The sequence below is a fragment of the Musca domestica genome, unplaced genomic scaffold (assembly GCF_030504385.1).
Source record: "Musca domestica strain aabys unplaced genomic scaffold, Musca_domestica.polishedcontigs.V.1.1 27, whole genome shotgun sequence".
Classification (NCBI taxonomy): Eukaryota; Metazoa; Arthropoda; class Insecta; order Diptera; family Muscidae; genus Musca; species Musca domestica.
The window spans coordinates 4,574,866-4,594,758 of record NW_026712286.1 but is presented as its reverse complement, the minus strand read 5'-3'; the positions used below and the strand labels follow the sequence as shown (position 1 = coordinate 4,594,758).

At 33.6% G+C, this 19,893-nt stretch overlaps 1 protein-coding gene across 7 annotated transcripts in view; it reads right to left on the bottom strand.

Annotated features, from left to right (window-relative positions):
- Window positions 1-19,893, bottom strand: part of LOC101901103 (B-cell receptor CD22) — a 533,140-nt gene that overhangs the window by 105,825 nt on the left and 407,422 nt on the right. For all 7 annotated transcript variants that reach the window (XR_009342470.1, XR_009342471.1, XM_059123997.1 and 4 more), the window contains 2 exons: window positions 4,758-4,929; window positions 1,378-1,526 (listed from right to left, as the gene is read on the bottom strand). Coding sequence is in view for 5 of the 7 variants with exons in the window: in XM_059123997.1 (XP_058979980.1) it covers window positions 1,378-1,526; window positions 4,758-4,929 (321 nt within the window). In the remaining 2 variants the exon portion in view is untranslated. The remainder of the gene's footprint in view (window positions 1-1,377; window positions 1,527-4,757; window positions 4,930-19,893) is intronic.

Genomic DNA, 19,893 nt, shown 5'->3' with positions numbered 1-19,893 from the left:
TTCCTTAGCTCGTAGACCTTCTTCATGTCTCCTTTGACTAGAAGACGTTCTTTAGTTCTTCTATGACTAGGCTTTCTTCGGGTCTTCTTAAGAAGTAGATTTTCTCATCCAGGTCTTCTATGACTAGAAGATCTTCTTCATCTCCAAGTATTTTATGGTTCGAAGAACTCACTAGCTTTTTCGGAAGATAACAACTACTTCGGGTCTGCCATGATGAGAAGACCTTTACCTGCTCTATTTTGGCCGACCGTGGCGTCAGAATAAATGCCGAATATTATCGCTAAAATAATAAATATTAAAGCCTTGGGCATGCAAACATTTTGGCTGCAGACCTTGGACATTCCAACAGGACTCAGCACAATCGCACTCAGTATTTTGGAAAACAAGGTTGGCACTAAAAAAGAACCAAAGTGTCGATCATCTCAAGTAAGCGCTTCGCCGGGAATGGGCCAAAATACCACAGAGCAACATGCGGGCAGCGTGTGACGGTTTCATTGGCCGCTTGAAGACCATAATTCGTGTCAAAGCTGACTAATTCGAACCAATCTAAAATTATTCTAAAATTTGATGCTATTTCCGACATTTTATGCCTTCATTTAAAAACAATTAAAAAAATGTAAAAAGTATGGCGTTTGAATTTGTTGCACTTTTTTAATCTCAACCTGTATTTAGGCTCTTCTTGGTAAGGGGATTTTGTCTTTTGAATAATTTTGGATTTTTTTTAATTTTCTCGGATGGGCACTAGTATCCGAGTAATTAAAAAAAAAATTCAAAATTATTCAGAAGAAAAAATTACTTTACTGTATGAAAGTATTTTTATAGTGCCTTTTTATTTGTTTTAAAAAGCTTAAAAAATAAAAATAAATTTTATCCAAAAAATATAAATGAGGAGCAGAACAGACAATCATGGCGGGGGTAAGGGTACCGATTCAGGGACTTAAAAAAATTCTTTAACGCAACATGCAATTTTTTTTATTTTTTTTTATATAAACGATTGTATGTACAAAGTGACAGGCCAGGGCTGGGAGACAGACAAAAAAAGGGGTGTGTGACAGGCAGAATAATTTTTAATTTGTAATAATTTTTTTTCCGATAAAAAACAGGACTCATTGGTGTTGTTTTTTTAGCATGCAATTTTGTTGATGATGGCAGTTAGATGTTGGTAAAAAAAAATTGGTTTGTGTAGATGTGTTTTGGTTTTGGGCGAGCAGCAAGACACTTTCACATTAACAATGACATATTGAGATAATTAATTTATGAAATCGGTTTTTTTTTGGTTCATAACAAGCATTCCACATCAAGCTCACAAGCACAATACAATTACACAAATATTTGTTTTTTTTTTTTTTTGTTTTTATAATTAATCTTTGAACTTACCTAAAACTCTCAGATCCACACGATGCCCATTGAAATTATCACACGTTTCAATTGGTATAAAATATGTTGTATCACATAGGTAAATGTCCTGGTCGGCAATTTGTAAATTCCTAATTATTAATCTAAATGGATTTTGTTCAACGGAAACTCTGCAAAAGAGAAAAGACAAAGGGGGAGAATTTGTTAAAAATAAAGTAATAAAAAATCAAGGTATTAAATTTGGAATTATTTATAGAAAAAATAATAATAAATAAATTTTAAAGAAAAAAAAAAAAAAAACAGCTAAGTTTGGCCTGGTCGAACTTTTAATACGCTCCGCCCTTTTGAAGACACTTGAAAAATTTAAAAAAAATCTGTAGAAAAATACCTCTCAAATTAAACCCCTTATATGGGGGCTATACGACGACGTGTTCTTTCATAAATAATTTTTTGTGATAGGCTGTTGTACCGATTCCGAACTTAAAATACAAAATTTGAAACAATTCCGGTAAATATTGTCGCTAAAATCATCAAAATACCGAATATCGTTAGACTTCGTTATATGGGCGCTATAAGAAGACATGGCCTTGTATAGGCAATTTTATGTCATAGGCTGTAGTAACGATTCCAAACTTCAAATACCAAATTTGAAAATAAATTCTGGTGAATAATGTAGCTAAAATCATCAAAATACCGAATATCGTAGGGTACCGTTATATGGGGGCTATACAAAGACGTAGACAATTTTCGGTCATAGCATATATTATATATTACGAACTTTAAATACCAAATTTGAAATATTTCCGGTGAGTAATGTTGCTTAAATAACCAAATTACCGAAAAAATGGAGGTCCAATTATATGGGGGCTATGCCAAAACTTGGACCTACATGACCCTTTTACAATACCAAAAGTCCTGCATATATAATACACTTTTAAGTAAAATTTTAGCAACCTACTTTATTTCGTTCGGAAGCTCGAGTGATTTCCACAGACGGATGGACATCGCTAAATCGATAGAGAATATTACGCTGACCTAGAATATGTATACTTTGTTGGGTTTGATATGAGTTAATATACTCCACGAAGTTGATATACCTTTATAACCTTTACCTGGTGTAGGGTATAAAAATATTAATTTGGCTTATGGGGCGTATGAAAATTATAATTTTTTCTTTAAAAAATAAATCATACGCCAAATCAGCTACCCAGCAAACATACTCATTAAAATTTACACGAAAGGTTATTGCCACTAAAAATTGATAGTAAATCTGTCTATATATAAGAAAACAGAGTGATGACTGACTGACCGATTCATCAGCACTCTGATGAAAGGGCTGAAGCTAGGATATTGAAATATTGCTTGCGGGTTACTGATGGTGCGTAAGCGTGTGATAAGGCTCGATTCTTGGAAATTCGTACCAAAATGGTACAAAAATTACTAAAAATTTAATATTTTGTATTGGACAAACAGAATGAGCTAAAATTTAGAAATGTATATTGAGAATCACTGAAGGAGTGCATCGTGGAAGCACCATAGGGTTTTTTGGAAATTCGAATTTTATGGGTACGAAAAGTTCAAAAATGGTACTTAGCCTCTAAAATGGTAACGTTTGGTATTATGTGAAACGATAGACCTGAAAACTTGAAGTTTAGTACGTAAATCAATGTTGGAAAATAAATCTGACATACAGGGTGAGATAAAAAAACTTCAACAAAGTCAAACGCCATAAATTTTATTTTTTTTTTCAAAATTTTTTTGGATGAAAGCGAAAAATGTCGGAAATAGCATCAAATTTTAGAATAAGTTTAGATTTGTTCGAATTGGTCACCTTTGACCTGAACTATGGCCTTCAAGCGGCCAATAAAACCGTCACACGTTGCCCGAATGTTGCTCTGCGGTATTTTGGTCCATTTCCGGCAAAGCGCTTGCTTGAGGTGATCGAAAATTTGGTATTTTTTAGTGCCAACCTTGCTTTCCAAAAAATACTCCAGACACAATAGCCCAACGGATTGGTATCCAGAGATTTGGTGGCCATTTTGCGCTGGAAATAGAGGGAGGAACTTCATTTTTTTACGATTCTTGGGTGGCGCATGCTGAGTGCAATGGTGCTGAGTCCTGTTGAAATGTCCAAGGTCTGCGGCCAAAATGTTTGCGTGCCCAAGGCTTTAATACACCCTTCAGAATATTTTCGCCATAGTATTCGGCATTTATTCTGATGCCAAGGCCGATTGATATGAGCGAATAGCGACCATTGGATTCTATGGCGGGCCGCTTGAGTTCTGCTGGCCAACCGAAGGTGTACATTTTCAGCTGACCTCTTTGCCAAGTAAATGCGGTCATTTTGTTTGTTTACAAACTGCTGCACAACGAATGTTTTTTCATCGGAGAAACCAAAATTCGGCAGAGCGAAGCAACTCTTTAGATGAGAGAAGATGAGAAAACCAAATACGGCCAAGCGAAGCAACTCTTTAGCTCTTTTGAGTCTACTTTCTCTCTGTTGCGGTGTAAGTTCTTGCACTTTTTTAGATTTTGGAATTTCAATGGCTTTACCCCGAGCTCATTTTTGAATATTTGCCGAATGGAATATTGGGGATATGTTCAGCTCACGAGCAATTTATCGGCCACTGCGACGCGGGTTTCGATCAAGTCGCTTCTTTACTTTTCGAACCATTTCTGCTGATGTTTGCTGTTTTCTTCCGTCCACTTCCTTGACGTCGGTCGGCTACGGTACCAGTATCACGGTAACGAGCGATGTTACGAGACACCATAGATTTATTCACATTTAAATGCTGGAGTGCTCGAACGATAGAAACTTGTGATCTTCCAGCCAAATATAAAGAAATCACATTATCACGTTTGAATTCCATCACGAATAACTTTTTTCCGGAAAATTCTCACCAAAATGCTTTGGTACGCTTGTAAATAATATAATGGGCGGTCAGTGGAATAATTTTAACAGCTGTCGGACGAGTGACTTAAAAATGACAGCAGTCTGAAGTTGCAGATTTTTCATCTCACCCTGTACAATATATGAGATGACTTTTTTCAACGGAAATCATTTTTGACAAATAAAAATATTTTTTAAAAGTATAAATTGGCTCATGGGGCGTATGATTATTTTACCACGAAAAATAAAGTATACGTCGTATTACCGCCTATAGCTGGCTGCTAGTAATCTTTTGCCAATCGAGATTGTTTTTTTTTTGCAAATTGAAAAATAGAAAAGGACCCATAAAAAATATAAAATTTGCTTTTGGGGCATATGATTATATTTCCACGAAAAATAAAATATAAACCCCGCAATGTAATCCCCTAAAAAAATATAAATAAATTTGCTACCCTTTGATGTAATCAAAAGAGAAAAAATCCGGAAAAATATTTTTAATATATTCACTCACCTATCTTCATATCCATCTGCCACACTCGTGACATTACTGTCATCCAATAGCATGGCCGCTATCCGATTGTCACCCTTAAACCAATTCAGCGAATGTAATTCGCCGCATTTTTCTTTGTTCACCGGACATGGTACGTACACGGTTTGGCCCTGTTTCTCGCGGATAATATCATCTGGAAATAAAGGAAATAACAGAGAAAAAATTAATTTCAAATTCAAAGCCGGCAAAGACATAGCTAGACAATTTTCTGGCAAAAAGGCAGACCTAACATACACATATGTTTATTTTGCAATAAAACGAATTTTTTTCCTCTAACGGAATTTCATATTTTTTTTTTATTTTTTTTGTTTGTTCCTCTCCCAGCTAACCTTTTAAAGGAAAGGATGTTAACCCTTAACAGGAAATATGCACATTTTTATCTTTTTGTCTGGCAGAAGGTCGCCATATCCGGCATACCTATGCGAAAAAAAGCCAAACATGGCATTCCATGTTGTTCATTATAAATGTATCTTGGCGAGTTTTTCCCCGTACCATTTTCATATTTGTTTTTTTTTTTCATTTCTCGGAAAATCCACTTGGGAATAGAGGAAACCCAAGAAATATGGAACCACCAAAAAGGCAAACAAATAAGATTTGAATGCCAGAATGGTAGGTAAAAAAAATACTCAAAACTGATTTGCATATTTTATGCTACTCCAACAATCCGAAAGGGGGAGAGAGAGAGAGCTTTGTTTATTTGGTTATGGCCATATCCTTGTTCCATATAATCTATACGTGTATGTATGTGTGTTGTGCTTTTGTGTTGTTGTTAAATTTAAACAGGGATAATATTTTGATATGTATGCATAATAATCTGGAAACTAATATTTTTTGGCATCTCTCTTTTTGTTGGAAGGTTGTTTAGTTGGATACGAAAAAAAGGGAGGAACTGTATAAACTCATAATAAATATCGGTTTCTTGGACGACTACAAATCTACTTTTTTTAAATTGATATTTAAGAGGATATTAAGGTTTTGAAAAATGACTTTTTATCTCCATGTTCCTTTTCCACCCCTCTCCCCCCTCTCTCCCTACTCAGTGTCTTGCAAGGTATTTAAGAGGAAATCTTTGCCATAAAATATTCATGAAACTTAAATTGAAAGACAAAGATTTGTGAGTCAATTTAAAAGGGATATTTCATACAAATGGGCTGGGCAACGAGATTAGATGGCAAAATATGGAAATAATAAATTTATTGCAATTTTGAGGCCCAAGGTAAAAAATAAACAATTCTTTGGTGTATATGACATATGTTGGACTCTTTGCATATAATTCGGAAAGTGGAATCCCATTGGGCGTATGAGTTGTGACATGAATCATACGTTGCCTACGTTTGTGGATAATTTGTGGGGACACTTCGAAATTTAACAGTTAAAGCAGCCCTTAGGCAATGCGGTTTTTTTTTTAATATTTTTTCGAAGGCCTTCAATCAACGTGGATTTTTTTAAATATTTTTTTTCACAGCCCCCAATCGCCATGGATTTTTTAAAGTATATTTTCAATGGCCTTCTATCAAATGGGATTGTTTAAAACGTGATTTTTATAATATTTTTCCAATATCCTCCAAACACAAACGACTTTTTCTAAATATTTTTTTCAATGGCCCCCAATCAACGTAGTTTTTTTTTAATTTTCAATGCATTTCAATCAAAGCGGATTGTTGAAATATTTTTTCAAAGGATGCGGATTTTTTAAAATTTTTTTTTACAGCTCTCAATCACCATATATTTTTTTAAATATATTTTTTCAATGGCCTTGAATCAAATAGGATTTTTCAAATATTTTTGAAGGAATTCCAATCAACGCTGATTTTTAAAATATTTTTCTAAAGGCCTTAAATCATCGTAATTTTTTTCAATAATTTTTTCAAAACCCTCCAATCATTGTATTTTTTTTAAATATGTTTTTAAAAATTGTTATGGACTTTCCACAAAGAATCATCTCAGAGCTGAAAAAACATTTTTAAATATCACATAAGAATTGTTTCTAATATTGCCTTAGATTTGATTGAGAGACAAATTGTAGCATACTTTCAGGGGCATCCTTATAAATTAAATGAAATCAAAAAACAAACCATAATCCCCCGACATTAAATAGTATGATTTTACCTCCAAACAAATTTCCTTGATTTTTATTTTCCGTTTTTGTTTTGCTGCTCGAACTTATGATGGAACATAAAAATAAATACGCTCATATTTTTGTCCACAACTTATTTCTGGTCATGGTTTCATCAGAGCAAAACAAAATAACAAAAAATTAAATAACATCGAGAACCAAAAAAAAAAGAGAAAAACAAACAGCAATAAAAACATTGTCTCATAAAAATAAAGTTACAGAAATTAGTGTTTCTAATGATGATGTTTTCCTTTGGTTTTTCTCGTCCACTCTCTTCCCCTCTCTTTCTCTCTCTCTTTTAATACGCTGGGTGCCATAATAAAAACAAATTCCATTTTATAACCTCTCATAATAAAATTATGAGTTATATATTTTTCTGTGGGTGTGTGGGAATGTTTTCTGGGCAGCTGGATGGGCAGGGGAGGGGGAAATTGCCAAAGCCATAATAAGCTGGCAAACAATTTTGTAGAAGACCTTAGGCCGATTATGAAGACTAAAACAATAGCAACAACAACAGCAAGCCCTGGGACTGAGACATTTTTGTAACAGTTTTTGATGATTTCATTAAAATAATTAAATTACCTCCTCTCCACCACCCCTCCCTCCCTTCTTGAGAAATATAACTAGACTACTTTTGGGTGACACTGAATGTCAAAATGGCCAAAGTGAAGTGAGGCATTAAGGTATATTAGTAAACCCTTTCTTCTTTCCTTTCATTATACTCCTGTTCCTTAATAGCTGGGAGGGGAGGAGGGTGTTGTTATAGAAAATAAAATAAAAATTCATAATATTCCACAAGCTGTTGCATGTCATTCATTTCATTAGGCCTCACAATTGCCGGCAGCTTGACAGCTTTGCCATGCCTAGCCTAGGCTAGCTGCCAAAGGAAACCTGGTTTTCTTCTCGAAATAATAGTTACCCTGTAACATTGTTAGAAATGGAACATTGCCAATGAGTGTCATAATTAATTATGTTTTTTTTTTCTTTTAGTTTGCTTTTGAAATGTTCATTAAAATTAAGGGCAATACCATATGTCCCCCTGTTACGGGGATCATTTTAAGTATAGGCTTTCCGGCTTAATTACCTTAATCAAGGAGATCCGTTTCACTTAACTGCAAGTAAGTTGAAACTTTAATATTGCCATTGGAATCCATAACAGGTGGTCGGGGTCAGGGCATAAGGAAAATTGTGAGAGCCATTGAAGTTTTATGGGCAATTTTGAAAGTAATATGTTTGGAGGGTCGATTTTGGCTGACTTATGAGCCATTATTTTACTTGAAGAGAGATTTTTTTTCTCTCCTGTTTTAGAAAGGCTTTAATTAAAATGCCAATATATAAAATAAATTACAGAAAAAATTAAAAATGGAAAATTGTTATATTTGGTCGTACCCAACATGACGTATAAGCAATATTTGCGGAAGATATAAAGTATACGCAGCGATAGGCCTATACCAATGAATATTTATAATAATAAGACAAGAGAAGGGAGACCTTAAGGTCTTCAATTTATAGGGAATTTTAAGGGAAGTCTATATTTTGTAGAAGACCTCCACTTGGCTAATAGGGTCTTAATGTCTTCTACAAAAAATTGATTTTGATTTGATTTTTTAAAATTAACTTTCGAGATTTATTTATGAACTTAGATTCTTTGAAAGTGTTTTTGTAGGTCAGAACGTGCTTCTTTTTGGAAAGACCATAAAAATAAATATAGTCTTCCAGCATCACTGAACAATGTGGATATAGTAAGTTTTTCAGTTATTTATATAGTTATTATTTTTCAAAGGCCTCCAAAGATACAAATTTTTTCTAAATATCCCCCAAATCAATGTGGAATTCCTAACATTATTTCCAAAGGCCTTCAAAGATTTTCAATCAACGCCGATTTTTACAATATATTTTCAAAGGCCTTTAATCTAATAGGTTTTTTTCTAAACATTTTTTCAAAGGCCTCCAGTCACATAAGATTTTTTTAAATATTTTCAAAGGCCTCCAGCCATGGTGAATTTTTTAAAATATTTTTTTCAGAGGCCTCCAATCCTCCAAACTTTTATATATATTTTTTATAGCCCTCAATCGACGTGGAGTTTTTTAAATATTTTTCCAAAGGCCTCCAATCAATGAGGATTTTTTTAAATGTTTTTCAAGGGCTTCCAGTCAAATCGAATTTTTAAATTATATATTTTTTTGGCCTCTAATCATTGTCAATTTTTTTAATATTTTTTTCAAAACCCTCCAATCAAAAGAATTTTTTCCAAAATATATTTTCAGACCCACAATCAACGTGGATTTTTTGTAAATATATTTTCAAACGCCTCTAATAACTTAGGATTTGGATTTTCTAAAATATTTTTTAAAGGTATCCAATCAAAGTGGATTTTTAAATATGTTTCAAGGGATTCCATTCAACGCTGATTTTAAAATATTTTTTAAAGGCCTTTAATATTTTTTTCAAACCCCTCTAATCTTATAGCATTTTTTTCTAAATATTATTTTTAAGGCCTTCAATCAAATAGGATTTTTTCTAAATATTTTTTCAAAGGACTCCTATTTTTAGAATATTTTTTTCAAAGGCCTTCAATAATATAATATTTTTTAATATTTTTTCATAGAGTATTTTTTAACATAAATTCAAAGGCCGCTAATCAATGTGGATTTTTTAAAATATTTTTCAAAGGATTCCAATCAACGCGAATTTTTTAAATATTTTTTTTCAAAGGCCTTCAATTAAAAAGGATTTTATCTAAATATTTTTTCGTAGCCCTCAATCGACGTTGAGTTTTTAAAATATTTTTTTCAAAGGCCTTAAATCCCTGTGGATTTTTTAAAAACATTTTTCAAATGCCACCAACTAACCTGTATTTTTTCGAAATATTTTTAAGGAATATGAATCATTGCTGATTTTTAAAGAGTATTTTTCCAACGGCTACCTACTAACCTTCTTTTAGTTTTTTTAATGTCCACAAATAAGTTTTTTAGCCACTAATTAAATATTTTTAAGGCCAAAAAACAACATGGTTTTTATTTCATGCCACCATTTTACCTGTATTTTTGTTTTTATTTCCTTAAGGACCTCCTTTTGATTTGATTTTTTAAATATTTCCACCTATGTATGCGAGTTAAATTTCTTTTATTTATGGCTAAGAATTTATGGTAGATCTTAAGGATATTCATTAATTAGAAGGCATTAAGTTCTTCAATTCATAGAAGACTGTAAAGAGCCTTCCTTTACTTAAAGGTGACTTTCAGGGTCTCCTATTTGTAGACGACATTGAGGACTTTCCATTTATAGAATACCTTAAAGATCCCTCGAAAACTTTTCTGACTTTTCTTGTACATTCATACACCTAATGTTTTTGGGTCTCGGGGAATAGTTTTGAAATCCATTTCTTATTGCAGATTTTCCATAATAGAAGAGCTCTTCCTTTGATATGAAAACAAAAAGCCAAAATGCTGGCTTTAAATTGGTGCATTAAAATTTTATTTTTTTTAAACAATAAACATATCTTTCAAATAAAATTTAAAAATGTTCTTAATTTTTAGATCCTAAATTAAAGAGGAAGTCCTCTTTTCTTGCAAAAAAAAAAAAAAAAAAAAAAAAAAATCAAGCAATTTGCTTCCTCCTCCAAAAAGTAAACTTTATCTCCAACATTCAGTGAACATTACCTTTATTTGTTGTCAGCTATACCACAGGAATTCGGAATTTTCTTTATTTTCATTCCCTCTGTTTATATTTCCTCATTTTCTTCGACATTTTTCTTTCCTGTGTGATGCCATCAATTTCCAATATTTAACTTGTCTTTTTATGTTCGCTTTTTACGTTTTTTTTTTGTTATTTTTATTTTCTCCTCAGCATTCACCACAAATTCTATTAGACATGTGAAATATTCAATTTTTCAATGTTAAAACCAAATAGAAGCCATAACAAAGGTGGTGTGCAATAAAAATAAATTAGTGTGATAGATATTTTAAAATATTTATTTTTTATTTATTTATTTTATTAATTATTTTATTTTTATTTATTTTTAACTTTTCTTTTAAAATAGGAATAAAATATTTAATTTTTAATATTTCTAAAAATCACAAAATTCTCATTCATTCCCTTCCGCAACACCCTTTTCTACAACATTCTTAACAAGCAAACAAACACTTAGGTGTAAAAGGTAAACACCCCAGGCAATGCGATAAGTCGGGGAGTAACAGAAAATACCCTGTTTTCTACTTTCTGTTACAATTCAATTTTCTTTCCAATTTTCTCCTTTGGCATTCCCTCAGTCCTTAAAGTACCCTTTCCCCCTCCACTCCTACCCTCCCGACAACGAGTTTTTATCTTCATCACTTCTCTTCACACAACCAGACTGGACAGGAAAAAAAATACACTCTTCCACTGAATTGATTGTGTGATGGTCTTGTGGTTTTGTGATGTTTTCTTTTCATTCGACCATATTGAAGTCAGTGGTTTTTGGTTGAATTCTATATAAAAATTGTTTGAGTTTTCTTTTTCACCCCAGCCAGACCCGGTACTCTGACTGTATGTCTGTCTAGCTGGCTGGTTGGTTGGTTGGCCGGTATTAAGCATACAGAGTTGAAGAAAAATTGGTTTGTTACATTCATGAGCAAATGAAGCTGTTTCCGGTTAGACTGTCTCTCTGTCTGTGTGTGTGTGTGAGTTCGAGTTTTAGTGAATGGAGATTGACGAAGTATCATTATCGATATTATTGGCCATTGGCTAAAGAACATGAGGTTTTCATTTTTGCGGTTAAATAAATGAGGTTTTCCACCATTGTAGACATTGGCGAGGCGAAAAGGAGAGAATAAAGAGGAAGAGAAAATTGAAGCAAATCCAAATCTTAAAAAAAGGAACCAAGAAAGAGTTGGATTTAAACAAAGCTCTTTTGTGTGCCTTAATATTATCACAATGACTAATGACCTCGGGGTTTAGTTAACATTTCAATTTCATAGGCCAGCTCCTAAAAGTAGGCAAGAGAAATGATTTTTTTTTTTAACACAATGATGTTGCAAATTTTGGGCAAATTAAGTTGGAACTTAATATACAACTTAATTACAAGCAGGAAGTTGAAGATGTTGTCTTTAGCCAGTGGAAAAGAAAGCGAGTTATGTTAATTTTAAGATTTCAAATAATTAGAATAATGTGGCGTATACTTAATTTTCGTAGAAACGTCGATCATACGCTCACAGTCCCCTAAATTTTTTCCTAGATTTTTGAAGATGAATTTAGTATATTTTGCATGTATAGAAACAAATAAAATGCGACTAGAATGAAAACCATCTCTACAAAAATTGCGGTTTGAAAAATATTAAAAAAAAAACTTTATTTCGATAGACGCAACCTGAAGAGAAAATTATCAGCAACAGAACGAAAGCTTGCAGAAATGGATATTGAATTTATTTTATAAAAAGGGTGAAGAAGAGAGTTGGAGGGATGCCATGGAATCAACACAGAAATTCTGGCCAGCTCGTCTATAAAGACTCCAAGGTCCAATATGTCCTTAATACATATCAACATACAATATCGCCTATAGAAAATCCAGGTGTAAGGATCGTGTATAAGACTCCCATCTCCTAAAGTTCGTTGAAATGCATATCATTTAGCTCTCCAGCTCAATATATAGACACTTCGGTCTTCAAACTATATTAGATCTGCATTCATCTGAACAGATAGCCTAATTCATGTCCATCCTCCTAATATAAGTAGAACATATACGTTTCAAAAAAATTGGATTTTGAGGATTTTGGAAAATATTTGTTTAGGACCTACAACCGTTTTAATAGTGGATTTTTGGAAACAATTTTTTGAGGACAAAGAAGAGTCCATCAGATATAGTTCAGAAAATAAATTCAAGGATTAATGGCTATGAAAATGTTCAAGCGAATTTTCAAAGGAGGATTTAAATTAATTTTTTTTGGCCGTTTCTTACGGATCTCATCGAATAGAGATTTATAAAGGGTTCTATTGTAAGGACCAACGGCCGCATTCAAAATAGATTTTAGAGTAATGTTTTTAAGAACATACAAACAATTTAGGAGTGGACTTTTAGACGGATATCTCAAAGACCTCCAGATCTTTAAAATAGAAATTAGGGTTTAAATAGTTTTTTTTTCAATGACTAACAGCCTCATGATAATGGTCATTCTGAATGAGGACCAAAGACAAAAATTTGGCTGTCAAGTGCCACAATATTAACGGTGATCTTTCTTTATCACTGCCGGATTTATTGAAAAGTCCCTTAGGGTCTTCTAAAGATAGAAGGACATTGAGGAATCCTTTAGGTTGTTCACAGATAGGAGGCCTTTAAGGTATTCTTTCAAGAAAAGGACTTTGTAAACGGAAGACCCAAGAAGTTTCATTTAACAGAAGATCTTTGAGGCCTTCAATGCAGGTTTCAATAGATGGTCGTAATCCTGACCAAAGAAGCTAGCCTTATTGGGCATTTTATATAGGACTTTATTAAAAATCCCTTAAATTTTTCTTCAAAAAGAAGACCCTGTAGGTTGTTCACAGATAGGAGAGATAGAGATCTTTACGGTATTCTTTCCGTAACAGGACGGTTTAAATAAAAGACCATATAATTTTTTTTCAAAAGGAGATCTTTGAGGTCCTTAATGAATTTTTCTACAGATGGGTGAGATTCCAGCCAAAGAGAGAATTCTTTTTAATTCTTTCAGATTTCAGATGAAAGACCCTTGATTTTCTTAACATATCGTAGACTGTGGAAGAATATTTTAAATGGAAGACCGCAAGGTTTTTTTCTTCAAAACGGCCTTAAAGGTCTTTTATCTACAGAACAATTTGAGGTCTTTGATAGAGGGATCGTTTATGATATCTGCAACAGTTATGAGTTCTGCTGACCATATAAGACTTATGGTAATGTCTTTAGAAAGTATATCTGTGGTCTCTTTTACAGAAAGAGGACATATGAGTTACTCTAAGGGTAGAAGCTGTCTGATTTCTTCTGACGACATATGACATTTGAGGTCTTCGTTAAGCTGAGGACATATGGATCATCTCCTGTCAAAAGATATTTCAGTTTTTTTTTATGGAAAAAAGACCTTTGACTTGTTCTTTTAAAGACTTTCCTAAGAAAACTGAAGTCTAAGGTTTTTAAGGCCATCCAACGATAGGAACGTTTTGTTGTCTATTATGGAGGGTTTTTCCAATTTAGGGACTTTGCAGTCTTCCATCCATGAAGATCTTAAAAGTTTCTATCAATTCGAGAGTCCGAAACCTGTCATCTTCAACAACAAGGCCATAGGCCATCTGTCTTTTAAATACTTCAAATCTCAATAACTACCCCCATATCTCTGTTATTAAAGCACTCCAGCCTCGAGATTTAAAAAAAAACAATATCACCTCCTGTTTTTTAAATGAAATAAAATTCAATAACTCAGTGACTTGGCAATTAAAGCAACGTTTCATACTTCAAAGCAATATAACGAGAACAACAAGAAGCGGCAACAACAAATATTATATGTCATTGCAGGAAGAAGAAGAAGAAAAAAATATGAAAACAACAAGACCTCGATCTCTAATACAATCCACGTTTCGTTTATATTTTTTGCAATTTATTCTAGTCGCCTGCTTGCTTCTTGGCTAGGAGGCTGCGCTGTGCGCCTGCAAGTATGCTTTAGTTTTTTTTTGTGTTTTCGTTTTTATTTCATCTCCCTTTTTTTTCAATTTTGTGCTTGTATGGTATAAAACTTGCATTTCATGCTCTATTAACGTGAATATAGAAATTCATATAAACTTATTTATGCAATCTCACTAACACCGCTTCAGTGATTTTTCATATTTTTCAGTATTTTCTATTTTTTTCTTGTGCTTTGCTTTTTATCCGTTTGCTTGCAACGATATAAACGATGTGACATCGTAAAGTATTAAAGTGGGGTTGGGCTGGGAGGAGGGGTTCGGAGGGAGGGAGAGGTGGCTTAGTTGGCATACGACAATAAAACAAGGGGTAGTGATGGCTTTTAGCAGGGGTAGAGAAGGGAGAGGTATATGTGAAGAAAACTAAAGTGGCATTTAATTCTTGGAAGGACGAAACTTAAAATTTTCCGTAAAATAGGCTACAAAAAAATTTTTTTTGTTAAAAAGAAAATACTGAGATATTACTAATTGTGAAATTCGGAAACATATCGGAGGACGAAAATTGTTAGCAATAAAAAAATAAAGAAATTTCAAAGATCATTCAGAGTAAAAATTTGATATGTTTTAAGGATATTCTTCAGAGGACCCCCAAAGCAATAATCTTTAGGCTTACAAGGACATGTTGTTGAGGTTAATCCAAGCTTTTTTGGGAAATAGCTACAAGAGACAGTCAGATAAAAGAGCCAAAAGTTAATTCAGGCAGTTTTAGGAAAGGACCATCCGAGCAATAATCATTGTTTCTTCAAGGATATACTTCGTAGGTTTGACAAATATTCAGTCGACTAGTGAGTTGAACATATCGCAATATTCCATTCGGCAAATATTGGAAAATGAGTTCGGGGTAAAGCCATTGAAATTCCAAAAAGTGCAAGAACTTACACCGCAACAGAAAGAAAATAGACTCAAAAGAGCTAAAGGGTTGCTTCGCTTGACCGAAAGTGGTGAATTGCCGATTTTGTTTTTTTCCAATGAGAAAACATTCGTTGTCCCGCAGTTTGTAAACAAACAAAGTGATCGCGTTTACTTGCCAAAGAGGTCAGCTGGTCAGCGCCTGCCATGGTGATGTTGTGGGCCGCCATAAAAGACGATGGTCGTTCTCAGCTCGCATCAATCGATCATGGCATCAGAATAAATGCCGAATATTATCGTGAAAATATTCTGGAGGATGTATTAAAACCTTGGGCACGCAAACATTTTGGCCGGTGACCAAGGTATTCCAACAGGACTCAGCACGCGCCAACCAAGAATGGTTCCAAAATGAGGTTCCTCTCTTCATTTTCAGCCCACAATGGCCACCAAAATCTCCGGATACCAATCTGTTGGACTATTGTGTCTGGAGTATTGTGGAAAGCAAGGTTGGCACTAAAAAATACCAAAGTGTCGATCACCTTAAGGAAGCGATTACCGGCAATGGGCCAAAATACCGCAGAGCAACGCTCGGGCAGCGTGTGACGGTATCATTGGCCCTTTGAAGGCCATAATTCGTGCCAAAGGTGACCAATTTGAACAAATCTAAACTTATTCTAAAATTTTATGCTATTTCCGACATTTTTTGCCTCATTCAATAAAATTAAAGAAGAAATGGAAAAATTATGGCGTTTGGCTTTGTTGCAGTTTTTTTATCTCACCCTGTTTCATAGGGATATTATTTTGAAGGGCTATATCGGTTAATCAAAATAATGGGTTGTTCGAAGTACTGTTGGGCAATTTAAATGATATTTTCAAGAGGATTATCAAAGTAAGTATTTTGGAAAGTTTATGGAGTTCTAACTTAACTAAGGTGGGATGCATTTTAGAGGCCTAACTTTGCCATAAAATTTCAAAAATGTGTTAATTTGAAACATAAATTATGGCAAATAAATTTCGTCAAATTCAGGTTTCAGTATTGTGCTCTCTTTGGCAATTTGGTGACCACTTTCCAGTTATTAACAGCACCATAAACTTTAACCACAATCGACAATCTAATTTTCCCTAGTCTCCATAAATTGCTGCTTAATTTTTTGGCTCTTCAAAATAAGTTCCAAATTTCACCCAAACCTAGTGGTCACCAAAAACCTAAACTTTTCTGCAAAATTCAAATTAAAAAAGCCCTTAAACTTCTTGACCAGAAAACCACACCCATCTAGGAGAAATTTCATTCACAAGGATCATAAAGTCAAAAAGAGTCCGGAAAAATAAAAAGCTTAGCCAAAAAACCCAAATACAAATGTTAAGCTTAACCAAAAGCAATCATTATGAGCAGCAAACTTTGATTTGTACTTCATTTTGTGAGAATTTGTTTTTCAAAACTACACCAATACAAATACGATAAAAAAAGCAAGCAAATCAAGGATTTGTCCAAAATGGCATTAACACTCATAAGTTTGTCGTTAAACTTTTAGTTTTCCATGGGTTTGTATATCATTAGATTTTCTCCTCCACTTTCTTCTCTCACGACAACAAACTGGAGAAGAAGGAGAAAAACCAACACCGGACACTCAAGATTGACGACAGAAAAAAGGAGCCAGCAAAGAAACGTGTATAACAACCAGTTGTCCAGGCATTATGAAGCACCAGAAATTGGGTGCGGTTTCCTGTTCATAAATTTTCCAAAATTTCCATTTTGTCCTTTGGTGTTGTAGCTGCTGTTCTCCAAAGAAGTAGCAGAGTAGGTTTACAAGTGTTCCACCGGCTCATAGGCAAATGTGTTGGTGTTTGAGGAAATGTTTGGAAAAAGAGTAGGCCAGGATTTAAGGGTCTAGTTAAGGTCTAGTTTTGTGTAGGTTCTTCATCTTGGTTTTTTTTTTTTTTTTTTTGGTGGTAAATGGTCTAACTAGAAGTTAAATCACTTTTGGAAAAGTTTCAGAAAAAAAGACCATGGATGATTTTGGTATTATGGTTAGGGGATTGTGAGTCGAAATGGAAAAAAATGAAATGGAAAAAGATTAAAAAATATTCATTTTAGAATAGTTTTCCTTAAAGAGAACATTGGTGTTATAAAATTTAAAAAAGTCAGATAATAAAATATTCAAATTTTTTTATGTAAAATTTTGTTAACTATACAGTGATCACTTTTCAGAATTAAACATCACAAAAAAAAACCAAAAATAATAATAATAATAAAAATAAAATAAAAAAATAAAACTTGTTACATGCAGCAACTTCCGAACAAAAATTTCTATACCAAATTTTTTGAAAAATTTGGTGTTAATATATTTTAAGAAAATTGCAAGGATAAGAAATTATATATTTTATAACACTATTTTTCACGAAAAGGATGAGAGACTTATTATTGGGAAATAAAATTGAGGGAAGGTTTACGGGCGTATAATTACTGACGCTACTCATACGACCCATGGAACATAATTTAGTACGCCTTAAAAGAAAGTTTTTAAATATGCGGTCAATTTAATGCAATATTTCTTATCAAAGATCTCAGAAATGGATAAATTAATGATTAAAATTAAAAATATACATAATTTTTATAAAATAGTTTTTGTAGAAAATTTCTTAAAAATTTTACGTTAACATTTGCTTCGACAATTTTTGAATTAGAAATTATTTTTTGTGGCAACATTTTCCATGGAAAGAATGAGCAATTTACTATACTGATCTAAGTTAGCAGAAAGTTTTCGGCCGTATAACTACTGTCACTGCTCATACGATCCATGGGAAGTGAATAAATATTATTTAAAAGAGGATTTACATAATCTCCAAGAAATGTTCTTGTTTTAAAGAAAAGACTGAAATATGAATAGCTGTCAAATTTTCACAGACACATTTCGGAGGACTGAAATAGTTAACAATAAAAAAATAAAGAATTTAAAAGCTCATTCAGAGTAAAAATTTGATATTTTTTAAGAATATTTTTCCGAGGACTCCCAAAGCAAAAATCTGTAGGTTTACATGGATATGTTGTTGAGATTAATCCAAGCATTTTTGGGAAATAGCTACAAAAGACAATCAGATTAAAAAGTCAAAAGTTAATTCAGGCAGTTTTAGAAAAGGACCAACCGAGCAATAATCCTAGTTCCCTCTCGGATATATTTCGAAGGTTTAACAAATATTCAGTCGACTTCAATGAAGTTCATTTTGAGGGACTACAGTGTGAGATGAAACAAATTGCAACCTATTTCAGACTGCTGTCATTTCTAAGCCTCTTGCCCGATAGCTGTAAAAATTATTTCAGTGACAGCTCATTATATTGTTTACAAGCGTACAAATGTATTTTGCTGAGAATATTCCAGAAAAAAATATCCGCGACGGAATTCAAGCGTGATAGAGTGATTTCTTTCTGATATTTGGCTGGAGAACGACAAGTGGCTATCGTTAGAGCACTAGCATCCAGCATTTAAATGTCAATAAATTGTTTTGTGATACTGGTAGCGTAGCCCGACCGACGTTAAAGAAGTGGACGGAAGACAACAGCAACAGCATCAGCAGAAATGGTTCGAAAAGTAAGGAAGCGACTTGATCGAAACCCTCGTCGCAATGGCCGAAAAATGGCTCGTGAGCTGATCATACCGCAATATTCCATTCGGCAAATATTGTAAAATAAGCTCGGCGTCGGGTAAACCCATTGAAATTCCAAAAAGTGCAAGAACTTATATCGCAACAGAAAGAAAATAGACTCAGAAGAGCTAAAGAGTTGCTTCGCTTGTCCGAAAGTGGTGAACTGCCGAATTTAGTTTTCTCCGATATCCGATGAGAAAGCATTCGTTGTCCAGCAGTTTGTAATGATCGTGTTTACTCGCCGAAGAGGTCAGCTGAAAATGTGCAACTTCGGTTGGCCACCAGAACTCAAGCGCTCGCCATTGTGATGGTGTAGGCCGCCATAACAGCCGATGGTCGCTCTCCGCTCGTATTAATCGACCGTGGTATCAGAATAAATGCCGAATATTATCGCGAAAATATATTGAATGGGTGTATTAAAGCCTTGGTTATCATTTTAAGCAACAATAAATTCTTAAGACAAGATGTGTTACCCAAACACAGCAAGAAGCAAAAGCCTTACAAAATCCGCCAATAGATATCCTCGAAAAAGAATAATGATAAAAAAGTCCAAATAAATTAAATATTCCTGAATAATACGGGATATATCTCATGTCAAATAAATTATTTTTATATCCCTGAATAATAGGAGATATGTATCATAAGTCGGGTTGTAAATACAGAAAATTTCAAGAGAGTAACATTCAAGGGTCTAACTCAAGTGGTCAAGTGTTTTCCAGCAACTTTGGTATATTACTCATTTTATACCACTGGAGCGTATACGTGTTGACAAAAATCATACGCCTGTAGTACAAATATCTCAAAATGTTCAAAGCTAATGGAGCGTA